The sequence below is a fragment of the Barbus barbus genome (assembly GCF_936440315.1).
Source record: "Barbus barbus genome assembly, chromosome: 13".
Taxonomy (NCBI): domain Eukaryota; kingdom Metazoa; phylum Chordata; class Actinopteri; order Cypriniformes; family Cyprinidae; genus Barbus; species Barbus barbus.
This window is the reverse complement of record NC_136741.1, coordinates 31,046,638-31,068,244: the sequence shown is the minus strand read 5'-3', so window position 1 is coordinate 31,068,244 and position 21,607 is coordinate 31,046,638. Positions and strand designations below refer to the sequence as shown.

Here is a 21,607-nt window from a genome sequence, read left to right as displayed (position 1 = left end):
ACTATACAGACACTGAGCGCTGAACTTTCTTCTGCTATTCAACACCACTTTACCATTTTGAGTGTATTTTTCATTCACTCCTGCGCTACAGTATTTTGAACTCTAATGTGGTGATGTCTACTTAAGATTCATTTTCAAGGATGAATGTTTTAGAGAGAGACATACCAACTAACCTCACAAAACATCCCAGAATTCATCACATGCATTGATAACACTTACTGATATATGTGACCCTGGAGCACAAAACCAGTCTTAAGTCTCTGGGGTGTATTTATAGCAATAGCCAAAAATACATTATTGTATGGGTCAAAATTATCAATTTTTCTGTGTATACCAAAAAATCATTAGGATATTAAGTAAAGATCATGTTCCATGAAGATATTTTGTAAATGTCTTACTGTAAATATATTAAAACTTAATTTTGTATTAGTTATATGCATTGCTAAGAACTTCATTTAGACAATTTTCTCAGTATTTTGATTTTCATGCACCCTCAGATTTCAGATTTTCAAATAGTTGTATCTCAGCCAAATATTGTCCGATCATAACAATGAAAACTTGACCCTTATGACTGGTTTTGTGGTCCAGGGTCACATTTGTGCTGCTGAAACCTATAAACTGAATACAATTCCTAATATTCTATGAATCAAAATTCTCACATTATTTCCATCTGATACCATCTTTTTGTAAGAGTGGATGAGCTGTAATGAAGACTCGCAGTGTTTCTACTCACAATAGCTTTGACTTTGTCTTCCTCTAGTGGTGGAATCATTCTTCAAACGCTCTGATTCAAGAGAACATCATAATCATGATGACATAATCAGTCATGTTTATTGACCATAATAAACATAATTTCCTCTTAACCTCATACCTGATACTAGTGATTAACTTAAACGAGTGAATGGTTTGTGCTGAATCCTGACCCTCCTATGCAGATATTTGACATGTTACTGTAGACAAACCCTTACGAAAAAGAAGTTTATTCAAGTGTGCTATTAGTATACTTCTTTTAAACTAAAAAATAGGAAAGTATACTTTTAATCTATTTTTATGTACTTCTCAGAAATATACTTAAAATGACATTTAAGTATACTTGACTCCTACTGTACAGAATTTCCCAAAAAAAGAAAAACACAAGTGAAGAAGAAACCGAAACAACTGATGCTTCCACATGTAATCTAACACGACCATCAGACATAAAACAGCATCAAAACTGCAACGTTATGGAATAATATGTCACCAATGAAGAGGTAATAACGACTGTCCAGCTAAGTTTTGATTATCATTCTGAATCCAAGTCATAGTCTTTTTTCAGCTTTTTGTTCAAAATGTTGTTTATTTCTTTATTTTTTATTTTTACCCACGTTCAAGTGTTTAAAAAAAGAATGCATGAAGCTAGAAAAAAATTAAGAACAAGAACTAATATACACAGGATAATGACATATAGACAAACATAGCTGGACAAGAATGAACTTATAATCACACTTAACAAGGACAGGAAACAAACCATATATGGACACAAGATGGAAACACATGTAAGACACATGACTGACAATTATATTATAATATTTAAATAAACCTTATGAAAGTGTACTGTACTATAGTATGCCATAATTATTATTTGCCATATTTACTTGATTTTCCAATATTTTTCAGATCATTCAATTTATGTTAATTTGTGTGTTTGTGTGTGAGTGCATTTGGGCGTGTTATATGAATATCTGCATATTTCGGATCGGGTGTTTTGTACCATTATACCATCTGCTCTCATAATCCTTATGTCTGTCTGGGGTCTCAGACCTGTTTGTCTGTCTCTGTACCTTTGATTTGTCTTTGTGTGTGTGTGTGTGTGTGTGTAACTAAATTGTAGATGTGTTTTTATGATGCTGTTATGATACACACACAGTATTTCAGCATTATTCTGCAGTATGATGCTTAAATCAGTTGTTTGTTCATGTTAGTTCACTACAACTTTTAATTTTGTGCTAAAAAATGTATTAGTAAAAATGTTACAAATATAATTGACTAATATTAATAATTCTGTAGAAGTAAATATAATTAAAAAAAATGTATTAAATATCAATATATGTAAATATTAGATGAAAACGTAATGTAAACAAAATTGTGCAATGTTCCCTTGGTAACTGAAATAAGTTGAAGCATTAATTACTGAAAATAAATTGAAAAATTTAATAAATGAAAACCAAAACTAACACTGAAATAAAAATTTATAAAATTTATATACTAATATATAACTAATAAAAATGTAAACTAAAAAGCAAACGTAAAAAGCAAATGTAAAAAAAAGCTAACTTTCTAAAAATGTTACTAAAATGAAAACTGAAAACACAAAGATAAAAGCGATTAAAACTATATTAGTATATAAATAACGCTCGTGTTTGCACAGTGAAACTTAAAACTTTAACCACAACTTTATTTTCTATTTTCGCCATGTACAAGCAGTCCACCACAAACAGTCTGTGTGTTTGCCTGACAAAAAAAATTAAATGTAAATGTATGTATTTGTGCTGTATGTCTGCAGATGATAAGCCGTCGCTGGTGTCCATCTGCTCACATATAATCTTACTGTCCTGAAGTGATGTGTGTGTGTGTGTGTGTGTGTGTGTGTGTGTGGGGAGATGTCTTTACCCTGGAGGGTTAACCAGGCGTCTGCCTGCCAACCTTTCTGACCCCGGCCTTTTGAGTGGACCTCAGGAGAACAGCAGGTACACAATCACAAGCACAGGAGCAGAACAGCAGGAGAACAAGAGCTGAGGGGCAGACGTGTGTGTGTGTGTGTGTGTCGCTCGGTCATTCTCAAGCTGTTGCATTGTGAAAGACCTGCTAATGCACTAAATAGACCAGTGACAAAGACACACACACTCAGAGACACAAGCCCAGCTGTCAAACACACACACACAAGTGCACACACACACACACTGGCACGAGTCACATCGGCAGGGTGACTTCTGCCATTCGGACTAACGCATTTCTGTCTTTGTTGACGTAACACACGCTGTTTCATTTGCACGTTACAAATTATCATCACAAAGGCCTGCTGAGTGACACATATGATGTATTCATAGGCCGCACACTTATTACTTTGTCTGTCTGCAGCAACGTCTCCGTTTGAGTCTTTTCTCTTAACTAACAACACTTACCAGCTACTGTTTTGGTGAATTTTGGTGGTCAGTTCTTCTTAAATTCACACAGGTTTAAAGAATCACATTAACATGATCCACAAACAAACAATACTGCCTGTCTTTGAGTTCAGCATCTATTATTCTAGCATTTCAAACCTTAAAATAATAATAAGAAAAGTATAATATAAATGAATACAATTAAATATAAATAAAAATGTAAAATATATTATATATATGTATTATAACTATATATTATATATATGTATTATAACTATATAATATACCATTGAATTTGTTTTAGTTGCTTACAAATAGTAAAACTATGTGTGTTTATAAAAATAAATTAAAACAAAAAAAACTTACTTGAAATAAAAGAAATATTAGCTAAAATAAAAGAATATATATACACACACACACACACACACACACCAAGGCATCATTTCTAATTTCTTTTTGGTTTAACTTGAAGTAATAAATAAAACAAACAAACAAAAAAAAACTATATAGGCATATAAAAATAAATAAATAAAATGAAAATGACAAAAAAAAACTAAAATTACTACAACTTTAAAATTAAAATGATAAAAAAAATATATATATATTCATCAAAACTACTAACAAACTTCTTTTTGGCAAATGTTATTTTTAAGTGTATTTGTGCATATTTATGTACTATAAATGACTCTTGCTTTTATATTCTGCATCTATTGCGAGGACACTTTAAGTGTGACTTTAGCAGGTACGAGGAGCAGCATCTTTTCCACATGCATCAGTAAGGAGGAGGCGTAGGATGGATAGCAGGTGTTAATTTGTTGTTGTTGGTCAGACGCTCCGGAGCAGGTGGCGACTCGTGAGGGGACTGGGAAAGAATGAGCGGCATGTGTTCATGTAGGAGGCAGCAGGAGGAGGGAGAGACTCTCATCCTCTTTAGAGACACCACCAACATATGAGGACCTGGATGGACACAACATCAACACAGACAGGGATGAAAAACTATTTAGACCCTAAAGACTTTATTCAGATTAATTCTTTGTCAATGTTTTCGAAATCCAACGATTCCTTCTACTAGATTCTCAGCCACTTCAGGAACCCCGTAATTTTTACACTCTACAGCAACCAAAACAAATGACAAAAACGTTGATATAAGAGGTTGTTCCTTTAAAAAGAAAAATTATATTAATTCACATATATATATATATATATATATATATATACACATACACTGTATATATATATACAGGTGCATCTATAGAAAATTAGAATATGGTGAAATTTTTTTCTTGTAACTTATTTCAAAAAGTGAAATGTGTAAAGTGTAAAGTAAAACACTTCAAAGGTTTTTGTTTTAATTTTGATGATTAGAGCTTACAGCACATGAAAGTTAAAAATCAGTATCTCAAAATATTAGAATATTTCCTAAGATCAATCAAAAAAAGGATTTGCAAAACAGAAAAGTTCAAGTTCTTTAAAGTATGTTGATTTATGCACTCAATACTTGGTCAGGGCTCCTTTAGCACAAACTCCAGCATCAGTGAGGAATGGCATAGAAGCGATCAGCCTGTGGCTCTGCGGAGGCACTATTGAGTCTTCAGCTCGTCTGTATTGTTGGATCCACTGTTTCTCATCTTTCTCTTGAAAATATCCCATAGATTCCATATGGGGTTCAGGTCAGGCATGTTGGCTGGTCAATCAATCACAGTAATATCATGGTCAGCAAAGCAGTTGGAAGTGGTTTTGGCAGTGTGGGCAGGTGCTAAAGTCCTGCTGGAAAAGGAAATCAGCATCTCCATAAAGCTTGTCAGCAGATGGAAGCAGTAAGTGCTCTAAAATATCCTGGTAGATGGCTGCACTGACTTTGGACTTGATAAAACACAATGGAGCAGCACCAGCAGATGTCACAGCATCCCAAATCATCACTGACTTCAGAAACTTCACTCTGGACTTCAAGCAACATGGATTCTGTGCCTCTCCACTCTTCCTCCAGACTCTGGGACCTTGATTTCCAAATAAAATGCAAAATTACTTTCATCTGAAAAGAGGACTTTGGACCACTGAGCAACAGTCCAGTTCTTTTTCTCCACAGCCCAGGTAAGATGCTTCTGATGTTGTCTCTGGTTCAGAAGTGGCGGTCGTGGCGACAAGTGCTCTGGGTCGGGGACCTCTAAGGCTAAGCCGGATCTGTGGACCGTTCTTAAGTCTAAGGGGTCCTCGGCCAAGAAGCCCTGACGGGCGTGGTCCAGGGCTTACGAGGGCAGACCCCTCTGGGGCAGAGCGGGTTACACCTCATTATACGGTGTCCGTCTCCCCCCCAGTGCCCTCGGGAGACCAGTCTGCCAACCCTGCCAGAGTTCCAGGGCGCAGCTGGCTCCAGTGAACGATATTCTCAGTTTCTTCCGGCCCGAAGTGTAGCGGAGCTGAGAAGCTCACCGCCCCTGCGGGGGTCTCTAGAGCTCCTGGTTCGTAATGTTAGCGACGAAGTGCTTTTATGTCTGTAAACATGCCTGGTTCGTAATGCTAGCGACGGATGCCTCCCTCACCGGTTGGGGAGCGGTCATGAGTGGCCACCCTGCCCGCGGTCTGTGGAGTGGTCGCCATCTCACTTGGCATATCAATTATCTGGCCATGTTTCGTGCACTCAAGCACTTTCTCCCAGGCCTAAGAGATCACCATGTGTTGGTGCGCAACATCAACCACCTGGGAGGTCTGTGTTCGCGCCCCTTATACAGCTGGCGCACCAGATCCTCGTGTGGTCCCAGGGCAAACTTCGCTCGCTGAGAGCCGTAACTGACAAGGTCAGCCTACTTTTGGTAGCACCGTTCTGGCCGGGCCGAGTATGGTTCTCGGATCTGATTTCTCTCCTCAACGGCTCTCCATGGGAGATATCTGTCAGGAGAGATCTCCTCTCACAGGCTGGGGGGCACTATCGTCACCCTCGCCCGGAGTTGTGGAAGCTGTGGGTGTGGCCTCTGAGGAGGCACAGCTCATAGCTTCCGGTCTCGCAACTGAGGTTGCTGAGACCATCCTCCAATCCAGAGCTCCCTCTACGAGGAAACTGTATGCCCTGAAGTGGAAATTTTTCACTTCTTGGTGCGGAGACCGCCACCTTGACCCAGTTAACTGCCCGCTTGGTACAGTGCTGGAGGTCTTGCAGGCCCGTTTCTCAGCAGGGGTGACCCACTCCACCCTGAAGGTTTACGTGGCGGCTTTATCAGCCTACCACGCCCTTCTCGGTGGTCAATCAGTGGGTAGACACCCCCTGGTTATATGTTTCCTCCGCGGTGCACTGAGGCTGAGGCCTCCAGTACTATCCCGTGTCCCTGCGTGGGACCTGGCTGTGGTTTAGAAGCTCTCTGTAACCTCCATTCGAGCCTATTGAAGAGATTTCTGATCGCCTTCTCACTTATTGAGACTTCCTTACCTTTGGCGATATCTTCTCTTAAGAGAGTTTGGGGTTTGCAGGCCCTGTCAGTGGCCCCTTCTTATCTCTTCTTTGCGCCTGGTTTGGACAAAGCATTCCTCTACCCTCGAGCGGGTTATGTTCCTAAGGTCCCCTCATCTATGCCACGGCCTGTTGTGCTGCAGGCCTTCAGTCCTCCTCCCTTTGGGGAGCCCGACCAGCGGAAGCTTAATGTGCAATCGGGGTCTGCCTGCTTCTAAGCAGACCCTTAGTCGGTGGATTGTGGATGCTATTTCTCTTGCTTATGAATCCTCTGGTCTCCCCTCGCCTATGGGGGTCAAGCACTCTACCCGAGGTATGGCGGCCTCCAAGGCCTTTCTGGCAGGTGTTCCTATGCTGGACATCTGCAATGCTGCGGGTTGGTCCACGCCCCTCACCTTCGTTCGTTTCTATGACCTTGATCTGAGGGCCACTCCTGGCTCTTCTGTTCTTTCGCCCTCGCTGTGCTCCTGAGGGATACACACAGGGCAGGTACTTGGAAGTCTGGAGGTGTGGGCATCTCGTTCCCCTAGCGCTTTCGACGCAGCTCGAGTTCCTGGAAGGGAATGTCTCGGGTTACGTATGTAACCCTGGTTCCCTGAAGAGAACGAGACGCTGCGTCTCGAGGCCATACTTCCTGCATCCCTGCGAGCGGTTGCTTTATTCCTAGAAGCAAACGCCGGCTCCGCCGCACATGCTTTTATGCTTCCCGGTCGGTGACGTCACCCGCCTATGACGTCTCGCCCATCCATTGGACAGATTACACTCTTCAGGGAACCAGGGTTACATACGTAACCCGAGACGATTTTTGACTTTCATGAGCTGTAAGCTCTAATCATCAAAATTAAAACAAAAAAACGTTTGAAGTGTTTTACTTTACATGTAATGAATCTAAAATATATGAAAGTTTCACTTTTTGAAATAAGTTACAAGAAAAAAATTACTTTTTCACCATATTCTAATTTTCTGAGATGCACCTGTATATGCGCATACACACACACACATATATATAAGAAATTACTACACACCTGCACCCGGACCACTCATTTATTTTGAGACATGCTTTATTTCATCTAAAACTTTTAAACTACTATTGTATTTTCTAAACTATAATTTGTATAAATCAGTGTTGTTCTTGTTTTGTACTACAAGTAAAACTAAAATCAAAACTATTAAAAATGTCATTAATTTAAATAAAGCTGGAATCTCAGCAATGATCAAGAGAAATGGGTGGCACCTGAGCTAAATTTCAAGTGTTATGCAAATGGAATATTTCAGTTTTTTCTTTTTAATAAATTTACAGACATTTCTAAAATTTTGTTTTCACTTTGTCATTATGAAGTACGGGTGTAGATTAATAATAATAAAAAAGAACTTAAACAATTGTAATATCAGGCTGCAACATAAAATAAAAAAGTGAAGAGGGGCTGAGTACTTTCTGAATGCACTGTATACACATAATACTAAAATACATTTAGCATAAAGGTTTATTGATATTAATTGAAAGTCTGTATGGAATATTTATATACATTAATTTATCAAGTGAACTTCAATTGAAGGTACTTTAAATATGCCATGGTCCTGAAATTCCTACTATGGTACATGATGAATAAACCAGAAGTAGCTACAAAGTATTATCGTGGTAAATTTGATGTGGAAACATGCAAATATTGACACGCCCCAAGTTTTCTGGACCTGAAACCATTCACAGCACTTTTTCCACATTTAGTTATGTTACTTATTCCAAAATGGATTCAATTCATTATTTTCCTCAAAATTCTACAAACAATACCCCATAATAACAAAGCTCATTTGACATTTTTGCTATATATAGACACACACGCACACACACACACACACACACGTACAGTACATGAGTATTGCTCAATGCTTTGTTAAAGTAACCTTTACAGCATCAGGTCTTTTTGAGTATGATGCTGCAAGCTTGGCACACCTATTTTTGGGCAGTTTCTCCCATTTTTCTTTGCAGGACCTCTCAAGCTTCATCAGGTTGGATGGGGAGCGTCGATGCACAGCCATTTTCAGATCGCTCCAGAGATGTTCTATCGGGTTCATGTCAGGGCTTCTCCCCCGATCGCTCAGTTTGGCTGGGCAGCCCACTCTAGAAAGAGTCCTGTTGGTTCCAAACTTCTTCCATTTACAGATAATGGAGGCCACTGTGCTCATTGGGACCTTCAATGCTGCAGAAATGTTTCTGTACCCTTCCCCAGATCTGTGCCTGTGTCTCAGAGGTCTACAGACAATTCCTTGGATTTCATGGCTTGGTGAAATGCACTGTTAACTGTGTGACCTTAGGTGTGTGCCTCTCCAAATCATGTCCAATCCACTGAATTTACCACAGGTGGACTCCAATGAAGTCGTAGAAAAATCTCAAGTATGATCAGTGGAAGCAGGATGCACCTGGAAGGCTGTGAATACTTATGTAGGCTACATGTGATTTATTTATTTTTTTTTATAAATTTGCAAATATTTCAAACAAACCTTTTTCACGTTGTCATTATGGGGTATTGTTTGTACAATTTTGAGGAAAATAATGAATTGAATCCATTTTGGAATAAGGCTGTAACACAACAAAGTGAAGCGCCTTAAATACTTTCCGGACACACTGTATGGTGTATGACACTGTCATTCAGTTCCATGATAAACAGAGTAGCATCTTATCATGATTCATGACTGTACCGTGGTCTCAGCACAGTGCTTTTGGTTTATTGTTCAGCAGGGTTTCTGTAGCTCCACCTCCAGTAGAAAGAACATCTCAGACAGAGATGCTGTCAGTGTGTTCAGACCCCCATCAGACACACACACACACTGTCAGTGGATCTATTAGTGAAGAAGCACACACACACAGCGAGGAGCATCACAATGGTCGGGATTCAGGGCGCGTTTCAATGTAAGTGCACTAATGTGGCAGGATTGTGCGTGTTTACAGCATTTTGTTAGCATTTCTCATCTTCCAGTAACGCATATCGCAGCATGCCACACTAAAAAGATCAACAGAGCAGCGAGAATAACATGTTTTGTAGGGCGAATTTCCCACTGCAAATATCGTAACTGTTATTGTTTTATTGTAAGGTAGGATACGCGTGCTTGCTTTGCAGGTGTATTGTATCGAGTGAGTTGTTACTAGTCGGTCTGCGCATGCGGAGCAGCGTTCTTCTGTTGCTCTGAGAGCCAGAACGCGTCCTTTGTGTGAATTCAACAATAATATACATTTAAAATGACAACGTGTTTAACATAACACATTAATATAGAACCTCCCTCAATTTATCAAGCAATTTGTGATGCATTAACTATGGTATTTTAGCTACCATTACTATGCATGGTAAATTGATGTTTGCTGTATCTGTGTGATAACTTATAGCCTACTTCTATCCATATGCCACCTGCTCTAAAATATGATAGCTACAGCAAAGATTTGATTTCAAAAGCGGTATCATAACTATTAAACTATTTCTTGTGAGATTATAAATCTGTATTTAACCTCAGAACGATCTCACAGTAAAAGAGGTGCTAAACTAAAGTCTGATTTTGTGGTGGCTGTGCTTTAAAATGATATTTTTATAATCTTAATTCAAGTGATGAAGGATTTTGAGAAGTCTGACAGAGTAAAGTTAACCCTGCCTGCTTTAAATGTTTGAAAATGATTAACAGTTTAAATCATTCATTAGAAATTTAGAAAAAAAATAAAATAAATTACTTTAAATAGTTACACTTATTACATTTAAATAGGGTCATTTGTAACCAATTACATTTCCAAAGTAAGTTTCCCAACACTACTTGGTACCATTGTAAGAGTGCAGACCAAACAAAGTACCATGGTTCTACCATAGTATCATCCAACTAGGCTACCACATAAACCCATGGATTTTTGATATCATAACCACAGTGCTTTTTTGCAAGTCTGGATTTACCATGTTTTTTTTTTGGACCGTGGTACTCCTATGTTTTGTTGTTTGTTTGAACATTTTAATGATGATCGTGTCATTCTTTGAAGTGCCCTGAGGCATCGTGTAAAAAAGTGCCAGTGGTTCCCATACAGTATCAAAGTGTATTTTCATGCTAATACCATGGTAGTACAGGCAAGCTATCTGTATAGCGTGGTAAACCGGCTCTAATCTGTTTTGAGGGTCGGAGACGGACCCTCTCTTGTGTCTCACTGGAGGATTTGGCGTTAATCCCTTCAGCAAAGTTTCACACCATCTGGACTTCAGTGCTGCTCGGTGGACTGATCTACAGGAGGCCCGTGTGTGTGTGTGTGTGTGTGTGTGTGTGTTTACAATGAAAGGTCCCGGTGCCACAGCAGCGCTGTCGGGGTCCCTCGTGCTCGAGAATAACGCAGGGCATTGTTTTGTCCCTCGGGTTTGTTTCCTTGGCCTGAATAATTAATGCATTGATCTAGTAGCTGATGATGCTGAAGATCATGTGATGATCGTTTTGACCACATGAGGGTGTGATGGGCTGTAGATGAGGTTAGGAGTTTTGACTAGTCATGACAGTGAATGTCACATTGCCTGTGTACATTACAAAACACTTGCATGGTACTGCTGTTATATTTTTTTTTTTTTTTTTTTTTTGGGACATATACAATGGTATTTTTAAAGTACCTTTGTGTACCATGTAAATACTGTGGCATTGTATATTTTATTTTAATTTTAGTTGTATTAGCAACTTTATTATACGCTTTTGTCATTTATTTAATATTTCTATTTAGCTTTAATTTATTTGTATGTAGTTTTAGTAATTTTAGTACTTCAACTTTAACTTTTTGTTTATTTCAGTTAATTGCCAAAGCAATATTTCAATTTTTTTTAACTAATATTTACATTTGAAATTATTTATACTTTATTTCAGTCAACAAAAAAGATTTTTTAATAGTTTTTTATTTTAGTTAGCACTAACAACATTGGTAGGTGGTGCCATGGTACAGTTACGGTATTAAATGGTAATACTATGGTTCTGAAACTAATGTTGCATGATATTTAAATGGTTTTCCAATGTATTTTCCAAAGTGTCATGGTAGTATTATGGTAAATATCTAGGGGAAAAAAATGCTGATGCTAAATGGTACAAAAAATCTACTCATGGACTACCATGGCATTTTTTGTAAGTATTATTTAAAAAAAAAACAGTATTACCATGATAATACAATTAACCATTTCCAAAACAACACATTTAGTGTTTTGTCATGCACATCCTTCTTTAGTGAGCCAGTTTTTGATGCAGGTCCAGTTGGAAACGTGAAGCTTTGGGACTTTAATGTAATTTTCCCCTTCAGCTTTGGCCGGAGCTCTTGGAAGACGGGAAGTTTGTGTGTGTGTGTGTGTGTGTGTGTGTGTAGGGGGTGGTTGGATTCCGATCCCCTGACTTGAAGAAAGGAAACACAGGACAAAAGGGCCCTTCAGGTTTGAATTAGCGCTTTAATTGCTCTTGGCTCTTGCTGCCGGGGTCTCCAGCGCTGGCATCACGGCGCTCGGGTCACGTGTGAGAGTTTGTGCACGTCAGAAAGAGAGAGTAAGAAGAGTGGGGCATGAAGTACAGGTCTCCACTTCGGTTTTAGCAGCTGTTAGTGTTTAAACGAGGCAATCTTGGCCTGTTTCGGCTCCACGGTTCTCCTCTCAAACTGCTGAGAGCTGCGTTCAATTAGCAATTAACCAAACCCTTTGAGTCCCAGTCGTAATAAAACGGACGCTTGATGCACCCTAGATGGGGTCTGTGGTTTGCAAACGCTAGTTTTTCAGACCTAACATGCACGAGCCTGCATTTTACTCATCTGTTTGGTTCTTTAGAGTGTTAAAACGAGCACCGAAGATGACAAACATGCTCTGATAAAGTTAAATATGACTCTTAGTGCATGTATGTGGATGTCATTGACCCCGTTCTTGTGTTTAGCGTGTATGCTCTTGTGTGTGTTGGATGGATTATCTCGGAAGGGAAACACAATGCAGTAATTGACATCAGCTCCACCAGATGTTTCTCGTCGCCCACCGCTGCGCAGACAGGCTGTGCAAGATTGAATCCAGATGTCGAGGCTCCACAGCGAATAGTTCTCTCACCACCAATGAACGACTGTTGCCCAGAAAGTTTTTGCTGGAGATACGGATTATTGTGGGACCGGACCGCCTGGAGTCGAGCCTCTGACCCCGTTTAGGAGAATCCAGATTTCTTTATATGCTTCCATCACAAATATTAACCTGATGTGTTGACAGCTGTCTTTCATTTGATGTACCTCGTTATTTACTCAACCACGTTTCTCCAAAGTGCTTTTGCACAAAATGTAAATTGCCCTCTTGCTACTGAATCTCATTGACACTTGTGCATATTCAAATCTTGTTGCATTACGATTGGTTACAAGACACGTGAAACCTAACAGAGCACGTTAGTATGACATATGTTTTCAAACCCAACAGGATTTTTCCATTGGATTATTGCAGAAAAAAGCTCTGTGGCAAACAAAAGTTGACTTTTGTTGATTCTCACACATTTTGTTCATCAACATCAAGAATCTTCACAAATGAACACAACTTCAAAGAAGACTAAGTACAATCGGCAGAAGTAAAACGTTTCTCTGTTTCTGTCATGGGATTAACATTAGGAATTACAGAAGCTTCAGTCTGGATCCAACCCTTAAATGATCTGAGATGACCGAACACCTGAGAAAAGATAATGCCAACCCCTCAGAGGATGCCAACGCTCAGACAACATACAGAATTTCCAAATTTTGCCATAAGTTAAATATATTAAGGTTCTGCAATATATAAATATATTGTGGAAACTTTATTTCCTGTAGAGCTGCTTTGCAACGATTTGTATCGTAAAAGGCGCTATACAAATAGACTTGAAACTTGAAACACAGACTATAAACATACAGTTTCAAACTTTTTTGGTCTTTATTTAAAAACATTTTGCAAGAGCTCAATTATAGACATGATGAGGCCGTAAAAGCATCTAGTGAGTAGATAAGTTTACCTGCTGGACAGTATTACGTTTAATGTCTGCGATAACCTCTGTGGTCCCATTTAGCCACTTGTTAGCAACCACCTAACGTGTTAGACCAGTAACGTGGGTTTTTTAAGTTGTACTTATGTATATGTGGTAGAATAAAACAGGAAGATATTTTGAGCTTGTGTTCACCATAGACTTTATTTCAAGCACAAAACACCCATTCACAATTGATCCTAAAATTTTTAACTGGTTTCCAGTTTTTGGCCTACAAAAATACGTCAGCACTGGACGTCTCTGAATTTAAACCATGGTGCATTTCAAAGCACTGTGTTTGAATGTGAGAGTTTTGAGTGCATGCAAGATTTGTTCTATCGCATGACTTCTGAAGACTTGAAATATTGCATATGGACTTTTTTTTGGTTGTTTTTGGAGCTTGACGTCTCTCCATCACCAACTAGACTGAAAAAAATTGGATTTACTTTGAAACTATTTTCACTCAGAAATGGCTAGTACATTTCACAAATAATTACATAGAAAAAGCAAGCTTGTTGCATGAAAAAAACAATGGTGAGCAAATGATGACAGAAAGATCATTTTTGGCTGAACCATCTCTTTAAAGGTCTTTTTCCTCAGTTTCAACAGCAGATTCCTGGAGCAGGAATGGGTTTTGTTGTCTTTTAAATTGATCTGCGATTGTTCGCAGGGCTGATGGTTATCAGCTGATCCGGCTGTTGTGAAAACAAAGCAATAGGAGTTTGGAGTGTCGGGATTATTTTGGGACGGCTGATCCTGCTCTGAACTTTCTGCAGCGGTGGGAGTTTAAAGAGGGACAAAGACGGCAGTCATTGAGGAGTCTATCAGAGGGAGGAGCGTTTAAGAGCTTGTGAAAGGGGCTTATCATGCCATTAAAGCTTTTTAGGACCCCCACCATCCACACCGCTTGAGAACGAGCCCTCCACCTCCTCCACCCACGTTTCTGTGGAGTTCAGGAAGAATTTCTTCAACTTTCTGTATAGTCTCAGAATCAGATTCAAGAAGCTATGTTAGAGACATTGTTGTATGGTTCAATCTCTCGATCAATATCCAAGTGTTATATTACCCCCAAAATAAACAGGAACAAACAAGAGATTTGTATAAAGAAAATAGAGCCTATTTTTAGGATCATTCTTGACAATAAAAAATCTCATTTGTCAAATGATAATAGAAATCATCTTGGTTGGACACAATGATTTTTAGAAATTAAAATAAACATAAATGTAATAAAACAAATAGTACCATGATGCATACTTACAAATGCATTTTATTACTATTATTATTATTTATTTTTTTTGCATCACAGTCATGGTTAACATAATTTACTAAAACTGAAACTAAAATTAAAACCATATTACTTAAAAATAAAATAAACATAAAATAATATATAATAAAAAAGTAACACAACAAAACTACTAAAACTTTAAATTTAAAATGGAAAATATAAATATAAAAATAGATTTAAAATATTAATAAAAAACGATAAACTAATTTAATTCTATTTTTGGCAGATCTTGTATATTTTGAAAATATGATATATAAAATGTGAGATTCCCACATATGTCCAATTTAAAACTAAAATAAATCCAGCGGTTACATTACACTACTTGTTTTCTTTTCCTGGCTCTCTGTCCGATCCTTTATTTCTCTCTCAGGATGATGGGAAATCCAGCTGTTTTGTGGTCATCAGTGGCCGATGGACTATTAAAAAAAAAAAGAGGGGATAAAAATCGCCTTCAGTCCAGTCTGTGAGAACTCACCAGAGCGTTGACATTGAGACCTGATGTGTGTGTGTGTGTGTGTGTGTGTGTGTGTGTGTATTCCCAACTGTTTCTCATGCTTCAGGTCATACTGCTGCATTAAACAGGATGTCTGTGTCACATTTGAATTGGCAATGGTGCTTCTGAATGAATGGGACAGTGAATGAGACGCTTTATTTTTGTCTGCTTTTGGGAGTCCAGAGGGCTGTAATGATATCTTTCCCATGAAATACTCTAAATATGAGTGCGATTACCAGCATGTGAACACAGCGTTTATGTCCCATGTGAGGGATGTCTAATTTGGCAATGAATCTGTCTTGTAAGTCGGTTCTTTTCATTGAACTGGTTCACAAAAAAATTGAATTCGGATTCATTCGGTCTGATTTTGTGGGTAAATATCATAAACTAACTATAAAACTAAAAATGAAAATAAAATGAATTAAATACTTGTAATATTAAAAATAATCAAATGTTTAATTATTTTTAATTATAATAATAAAAACAAAAAAATTGACATTTTATTTCAGCTAGTTGCTGAGATGTCATTTCTCTTTTCCTTTTAGTTTAATTTGATATAATAAAATAACTAAAAATAAACCTCAAAAAAATTTAGAAGAATATTTTATTTTGAAAAAGATGAAACTAATAAAAATCACAAAAACACATAACAACATTGTTATAACCTTAACTAAAATTAAAATAAAAACTAAAAATATAATAAACTAATTAAAAATATATGAAATACAATAAAACATCACATACAAAGGCAGCATCCTGACTTAAATGAAACCTAATAAGTGATCTGATAAAATATTATGCTATTATTTACATCTGTTAACAACTTATCAGATAGGCAGCATAATTATGTTAAATCATCAGGGCCTGCATTCACAAATCATCTTCAGGCTAAAAGTAGCTCGTAACTCACTGATTTAGGAGAAAATCTTAAAAATAACGGGCCTGTCAGTCCTAAATTTAGGACTCCTAAATGTTTGCTCTAAAAGTATTTCATAAAGCGTTTTAGCGCTAAAACTAGCTCCTCAATCTGTGAAAGGTTATGAGTAGTGAAGAGAAGTCCTTAGTCACAAACTATCCTAAAATCTGGCTGCAATCTGCCTCGGAATATAAACATTTGAGAAATATTTGATGATAATGAGCTTTTATAAAGGTTATCCCAACTCCAGATTTTCCTTGTTTTCATTCACCAGCTGGGCAAGAAGTAACAGATGTGTTTGTTTCCAGTTTGGTTTTCTTTTACGTTTGCATGTCTTACTATCAGCCATGATTATTCTACTCCGTTAATTAAAATGCTGTTTATATGCATATTCACTAATTATGAGAAGCATATACGTGTAAGAGGCTGGCAATTAGCAGAACATATACTTGTTTAATTACTGACACTTAGCCTGCATTATAAAATCTTTATTTGAATGTGTCAACATAATATTGCACTCTACAATATGTCTATGAATAAATCTCTGACAGAGACTATCAGCCAATCACTGTGTGCATAGTTACTAAGCATGCTGACATCATTCTTAGCAACGCGGTCAACCCCTTACTCTGATCTTAAGACTTCTCTCTATTCCTCAGTAAAAGTTCGTCTCAGCAGCTTTGTGAACAGGTTTCAAGAGAAAACTGTTTGCTAAAAACTTTTACTGCTATTTAGGAGAACTAAATGTGTTGTGAATACGGGCCCAGGTTTTGTGTGATAATGTAAAGTAACTGGTGAATCATATTTTGAACTTGTTCATTGTAACGAACAGTTTGAAAGAACCGATTCACCAAAATGAGTCAAGCATTCCAGCACTGGTAGACATGCCAAGGGGATTGTGGGAAACGGTGGTCTTGACAAGCCAGAACAGATCCTGCAATCCAACCTCAGGAAAGGCATGCTTACACACACACACACACACACACATACGTGAGATCCCCTTTCTCTTCTTATCGGCACTACTATAATTAAGTCCTTGGTTTACAGCGTAAAAAGCCCCATGGGTGCTCGCTCTCTGTCTCTCTATGTCTCTCTCCAGGTGTTCTCTATACATACTCCAGCTGAACCACCTGCAAACACAGGTGTGTGTGACTCTAAGTGTGTGTGTGTGTGTTTGTGCCAATAACACAGCTGCTCTCTTGCCTTGAGGCCAAATATGGACCGAAAATTCAGAGTAAACACAGGTGTGGTGTAGGAGAGCAAGGGATATATACCAGCTCTAAATGACCACTAAAACAAGCTTTTTTCCTGTTTTAAGCTGTTTTTCTACCGCTCATGTATACTTGTGTATATACATATATATACACATGCACAAAAGCTTGCATTTACATTTGAAATTATATATGCACGCACAAAGCATGCAGCATAAACATGAGCAGTTTAATAGTATTGCATTAAATGGTGCACTATACAGTTTCACAAATTATTTTTATTCATATTTTTTCATCAGGAGCGCTATGCAGTAAGCAGTATGCAAACACTGTCTCTTTCTTTGCATCTCTTTCTCTCATCTAGTGTCTAAGATTTCATCGGCATGAATCCCACTTGACACAGAGCTCTTTGTGTCTTGGTCAAGAAAATATCCCTGTTACAGCCGCGTTATCTCATCCATGCTTTCATCCCACTCGGATGAGATTCTGTATGCATTTTATTCCAATAGCACAACTTGGATGTGATGTGTGTGTGTGTGTGTGTGTGTGTGTGTATGTGTGTGTGTATATATATATATATATACACACACCTCCAAATCAGGCTCAAGGTCACTGCCTACGTCCTTCGTTCATTATGCAACGCCTCAGAAACTGTTTAGAGGTGTAAATCACACTTACAAATGTGTGAATGTCACTGCACTAGAAAACAAAATCTCAATTATTAAAATTATCTAATGAAGACACAACTGTTTCTAATGCTTTTAAATGAATTTAACCTAATTCTGCCTCAATAGTCATTATTTTATGATTTCAAAGTCTAATGAACATCCTTTTGTGAAATGTTTTGCTAGAATGTGCTTTGTTTTTTTGTATTTAATGCAGTGACATTCACATTGGCTAGTGTATGCCATTTATTTGTGTTGACGATCAGTGATTAAATCAGAAGTCTTAATATAGTCTGGAGGTTGTTTACACCAGACCTGGTTTGGGATTTGACCTCTTCGGTATGGAGCGGTGTGTGTTTCCCTGTCTGTCCTCACACACATGTACTTCACATCAGTTCTTCTCTTGTAAAACGAGGCAGTAAATTCCTCATCGTCATTTTCTTGTCACTTTGAAAAGCGATTCTCAGAGAAACTTTCGCACGGAATGCAGTCGGGTCAGATGAGAGCTGATATCCGACCTGCTGTTCTCTGATATTTGTAGTGAAATAAGATATGCATCTTTAAGATTTCCAAATTAAACATGGAGGTCAGGTGACAATGTTACATTATATGTTATTTAAACATTTATTGTTGCGTACTGTTTCACATAATATTTTTTGCACATTATTTAATTCTATTTTGGCATCTGATTTAGCATCAAACCACGTTTGTTAAATGGTTCTGAAGGACAAACTTATTAAAGTCAAATACTTGCAAATGTGCTGGTGATTCAGGTAATGAGAATGGATCAGGATTGCTGTGTTTGCTGGTCATTTGATGGTCTGCCTAACATCAAACTGCGTGTGTGGACTCTCTTCTTGGCTCTCAAAGTGGAAACTTTAGGGTGATGTGGCCAAGAGAGCGTGTGACCCCCCCTCTCATAAATTGCACTGATGCACGTGCTCGGACAGACGCTGACGTGTTGGGAGGAACTAACTACTAACTTAGCTGCACTTGCCAGTAGTGTGATGGTTTTCAGACTGCAGGATCTGTTTGTCTGTGTTTCACTTTGGTTCAGAATGAAAAACTAGCAGACTAACACCAACTCATACCACTCACATGCATGCATACTACCTACCATTTTTTAAATAATAGTAATTTAAACATTACATAGTTTGCTACAATATATTTCAACCATTTGCATGCTTTATTGTTGTGACCTTTTTAATTAAATGTGGCATTTTAAGCTAATCATTATTATTGTTTTACTATTTCATTTGGCACACTGATGGTGCAGAAATGATATAATTCACACACAAACACACATTTGTTTATGTAAATTGTGGGGATATTCCATAGGCGTAATGTTTTTTATACTGTACAAACCATATTTTCTATCGCCCTACACCTAAACCTACCCCTTACAGGAAACATTCTGCATTTTTGCTTTCTCAGCCTTTTATATAAGCCTTTTGAAATATGGGGAAATGTCCTCATAAATCACCTTCTCCTTGTATACCCATGTCATACCCATTATACAAATTTGTGTCCTCATATGTCACAAAAACACACACACAATATTATTGTTCTAATAATGCCAAGTCATTTAAGACTAATATATATGTAAAACTTATATATTATAAAACATTTCGTTATTTTTATTTATTTTTTCATTAAAATACTTTTTTGGATGACCCCAAAGGGAGGTTTAGTGAGATTTAGCTTACTTCTGGGGACAATTTTGTCCACAATCTATAGCTAAGTAAACATACACACACACACACACACACCTTTTTCACACACATCTCCTCACTCAGTCTGTATGTGTTGTAAGAGGAGTCGAGTGTGTGTGTGTGTGTGTGTGTGTGTGTGTCAGGCTTTACTTAAACTAATGGCTCCCAGGCGTGCAGCGCGGCCAGACACACTGGAGCCGAGAGCCGAGCAGGAATGCCACTACAAACACAGAGAGAGAGACTGACGGACCAGAGAAGTGCTTGGAAAGAGATTTTGCTGTGGAGGAGATTGGATGTGGATTTGGAACAGCAGTCTGTGCAGTGTGTGTGTGTGTGTGTGAGTTCAGGGCGAGTGTGTTCACATCTGTCGCCCTGCTGCGTTACGTCCACAGATGGAGGAAACATCTTGCAGATGGAAGTAAAGGATTGTAACGATTTAGATAGAAACAGGCTCCTGTGCTCTTTGTCATGTGTTTAAAGAAAGATTTTCACCAAAATAAAATGATGAAACTCATCAATCCATGCTGTCTTTGTGCCAAAGATTTTGACATTTTGTTATTAGTTTAGAATGTTAACACGGTACTCTTAATAAGCACAACACTTCACGGAAATATTGAGTAAAATAGCCCATTTTTAATTAGAACTGTTTTGTGTTAACCTAGCTAACGGAATGTTAAACATTATTTCGGAATGTTCTCGGAAGTTACAGAATGTCCAGTGTTTAAATGTTTCAAAAATGTTAAATGAACATTCCATTTGATCATTTTGGATACAGTATGCAAACGTTACTTTTGAATGTTCTCTGAAACAAATAGTAACATTTAAGAAATGTTAGATGAACAAGTAGAATGTTTCAGAAAAACATTCCATAAAATATGTTTCTGTGCTAATATACTGAGAACATTATAAGTTTGAATGAGCATTCTATAATAGTCAACATTCGAAGTGGATCAAAACCATCAAAAATGTCCTAAAACCTAAAACCAAAACCAAAATGACAACCCTGATGAACCTCTGATCCACTTCAAATGTTGACTGCTGTATTAATGTTACTGGAAGAATGTTTGATCATAACGTTGAGAGAACATTGCCAGAACGTAAGCTAAAATTCTGATAACATTCCCTGTTAGCTGGGAATAGACTTATATGATAAGATTCCCTTGCGTTGTCTGGCACCTTGGATGTTTTTTTTTCCTCAGTTCGTCACAATGCATTCTGGGATTGGCTTTTCCTTGAAGTATAATGTAATACTGCTTTAGAATTTGGCTAAAATAAGGCATTTTAGAAGGCAGAATACACGTTTGTGTTGTTTTTTTAGCCATAAAATACTCTCTAGGTAGGCAGAACACTTTAGAGCTAGTCTTCTGTCATTCCCAGGGTTTTTCATTCGAAACAGACTTTTTGTGGCGTCTCCGTATGTGGTGTGAAGGCCACACACTCCTTTCAGATGCAATTCAGAGCAGAAAGTCGTTTTTTTGTTTAAGCCGAGCTTTATAGATGTGCATTTACATGCAAATGAAGGGAGCTGGTGCTAATGCTCATTAACCTGAATAGCAGCCCAAACACACTCCCTAAACTGTTTGCACTCAATCAACAGGTTTTACATCATTTTTTATTTTTACTCCCCCCATTTTTGATAGTATATAAGATGGGCTAGTTTTAGTGTTTTCTGTTTGTGACGCAGCTCTTAATTTTATAATATAAAACTATATTATAACTTAACTATATATATATATATATATATATACTA

General features: G+C 37.8%; 1 protein-coding gene across 1 annotated transcript in view; it reads left to right on the top strand.

Annotated features, from left to right (window-relative positions):
• Positions 1-9,358: 9,358 nt before the first annotated feature.
• LOC306878886 (protein CBFA2T2-like) overlaps positions 9,359-21,607 on the top strand; it is a 38,134-nt gene continuing 25,885 nt past the window's right edge. The window contains exon 1 of the mRNA XM_079431469.1: positions 9,359-9,490. Coding sequence (XP_079287595.1) covers positions 9,463-9,490 — 28 coding nt within the window. The 5' untranslated portion in view covers positions 9,359-9,462. The remainder of the gene's footprint in view (positions 9,491-21,607) is intronic.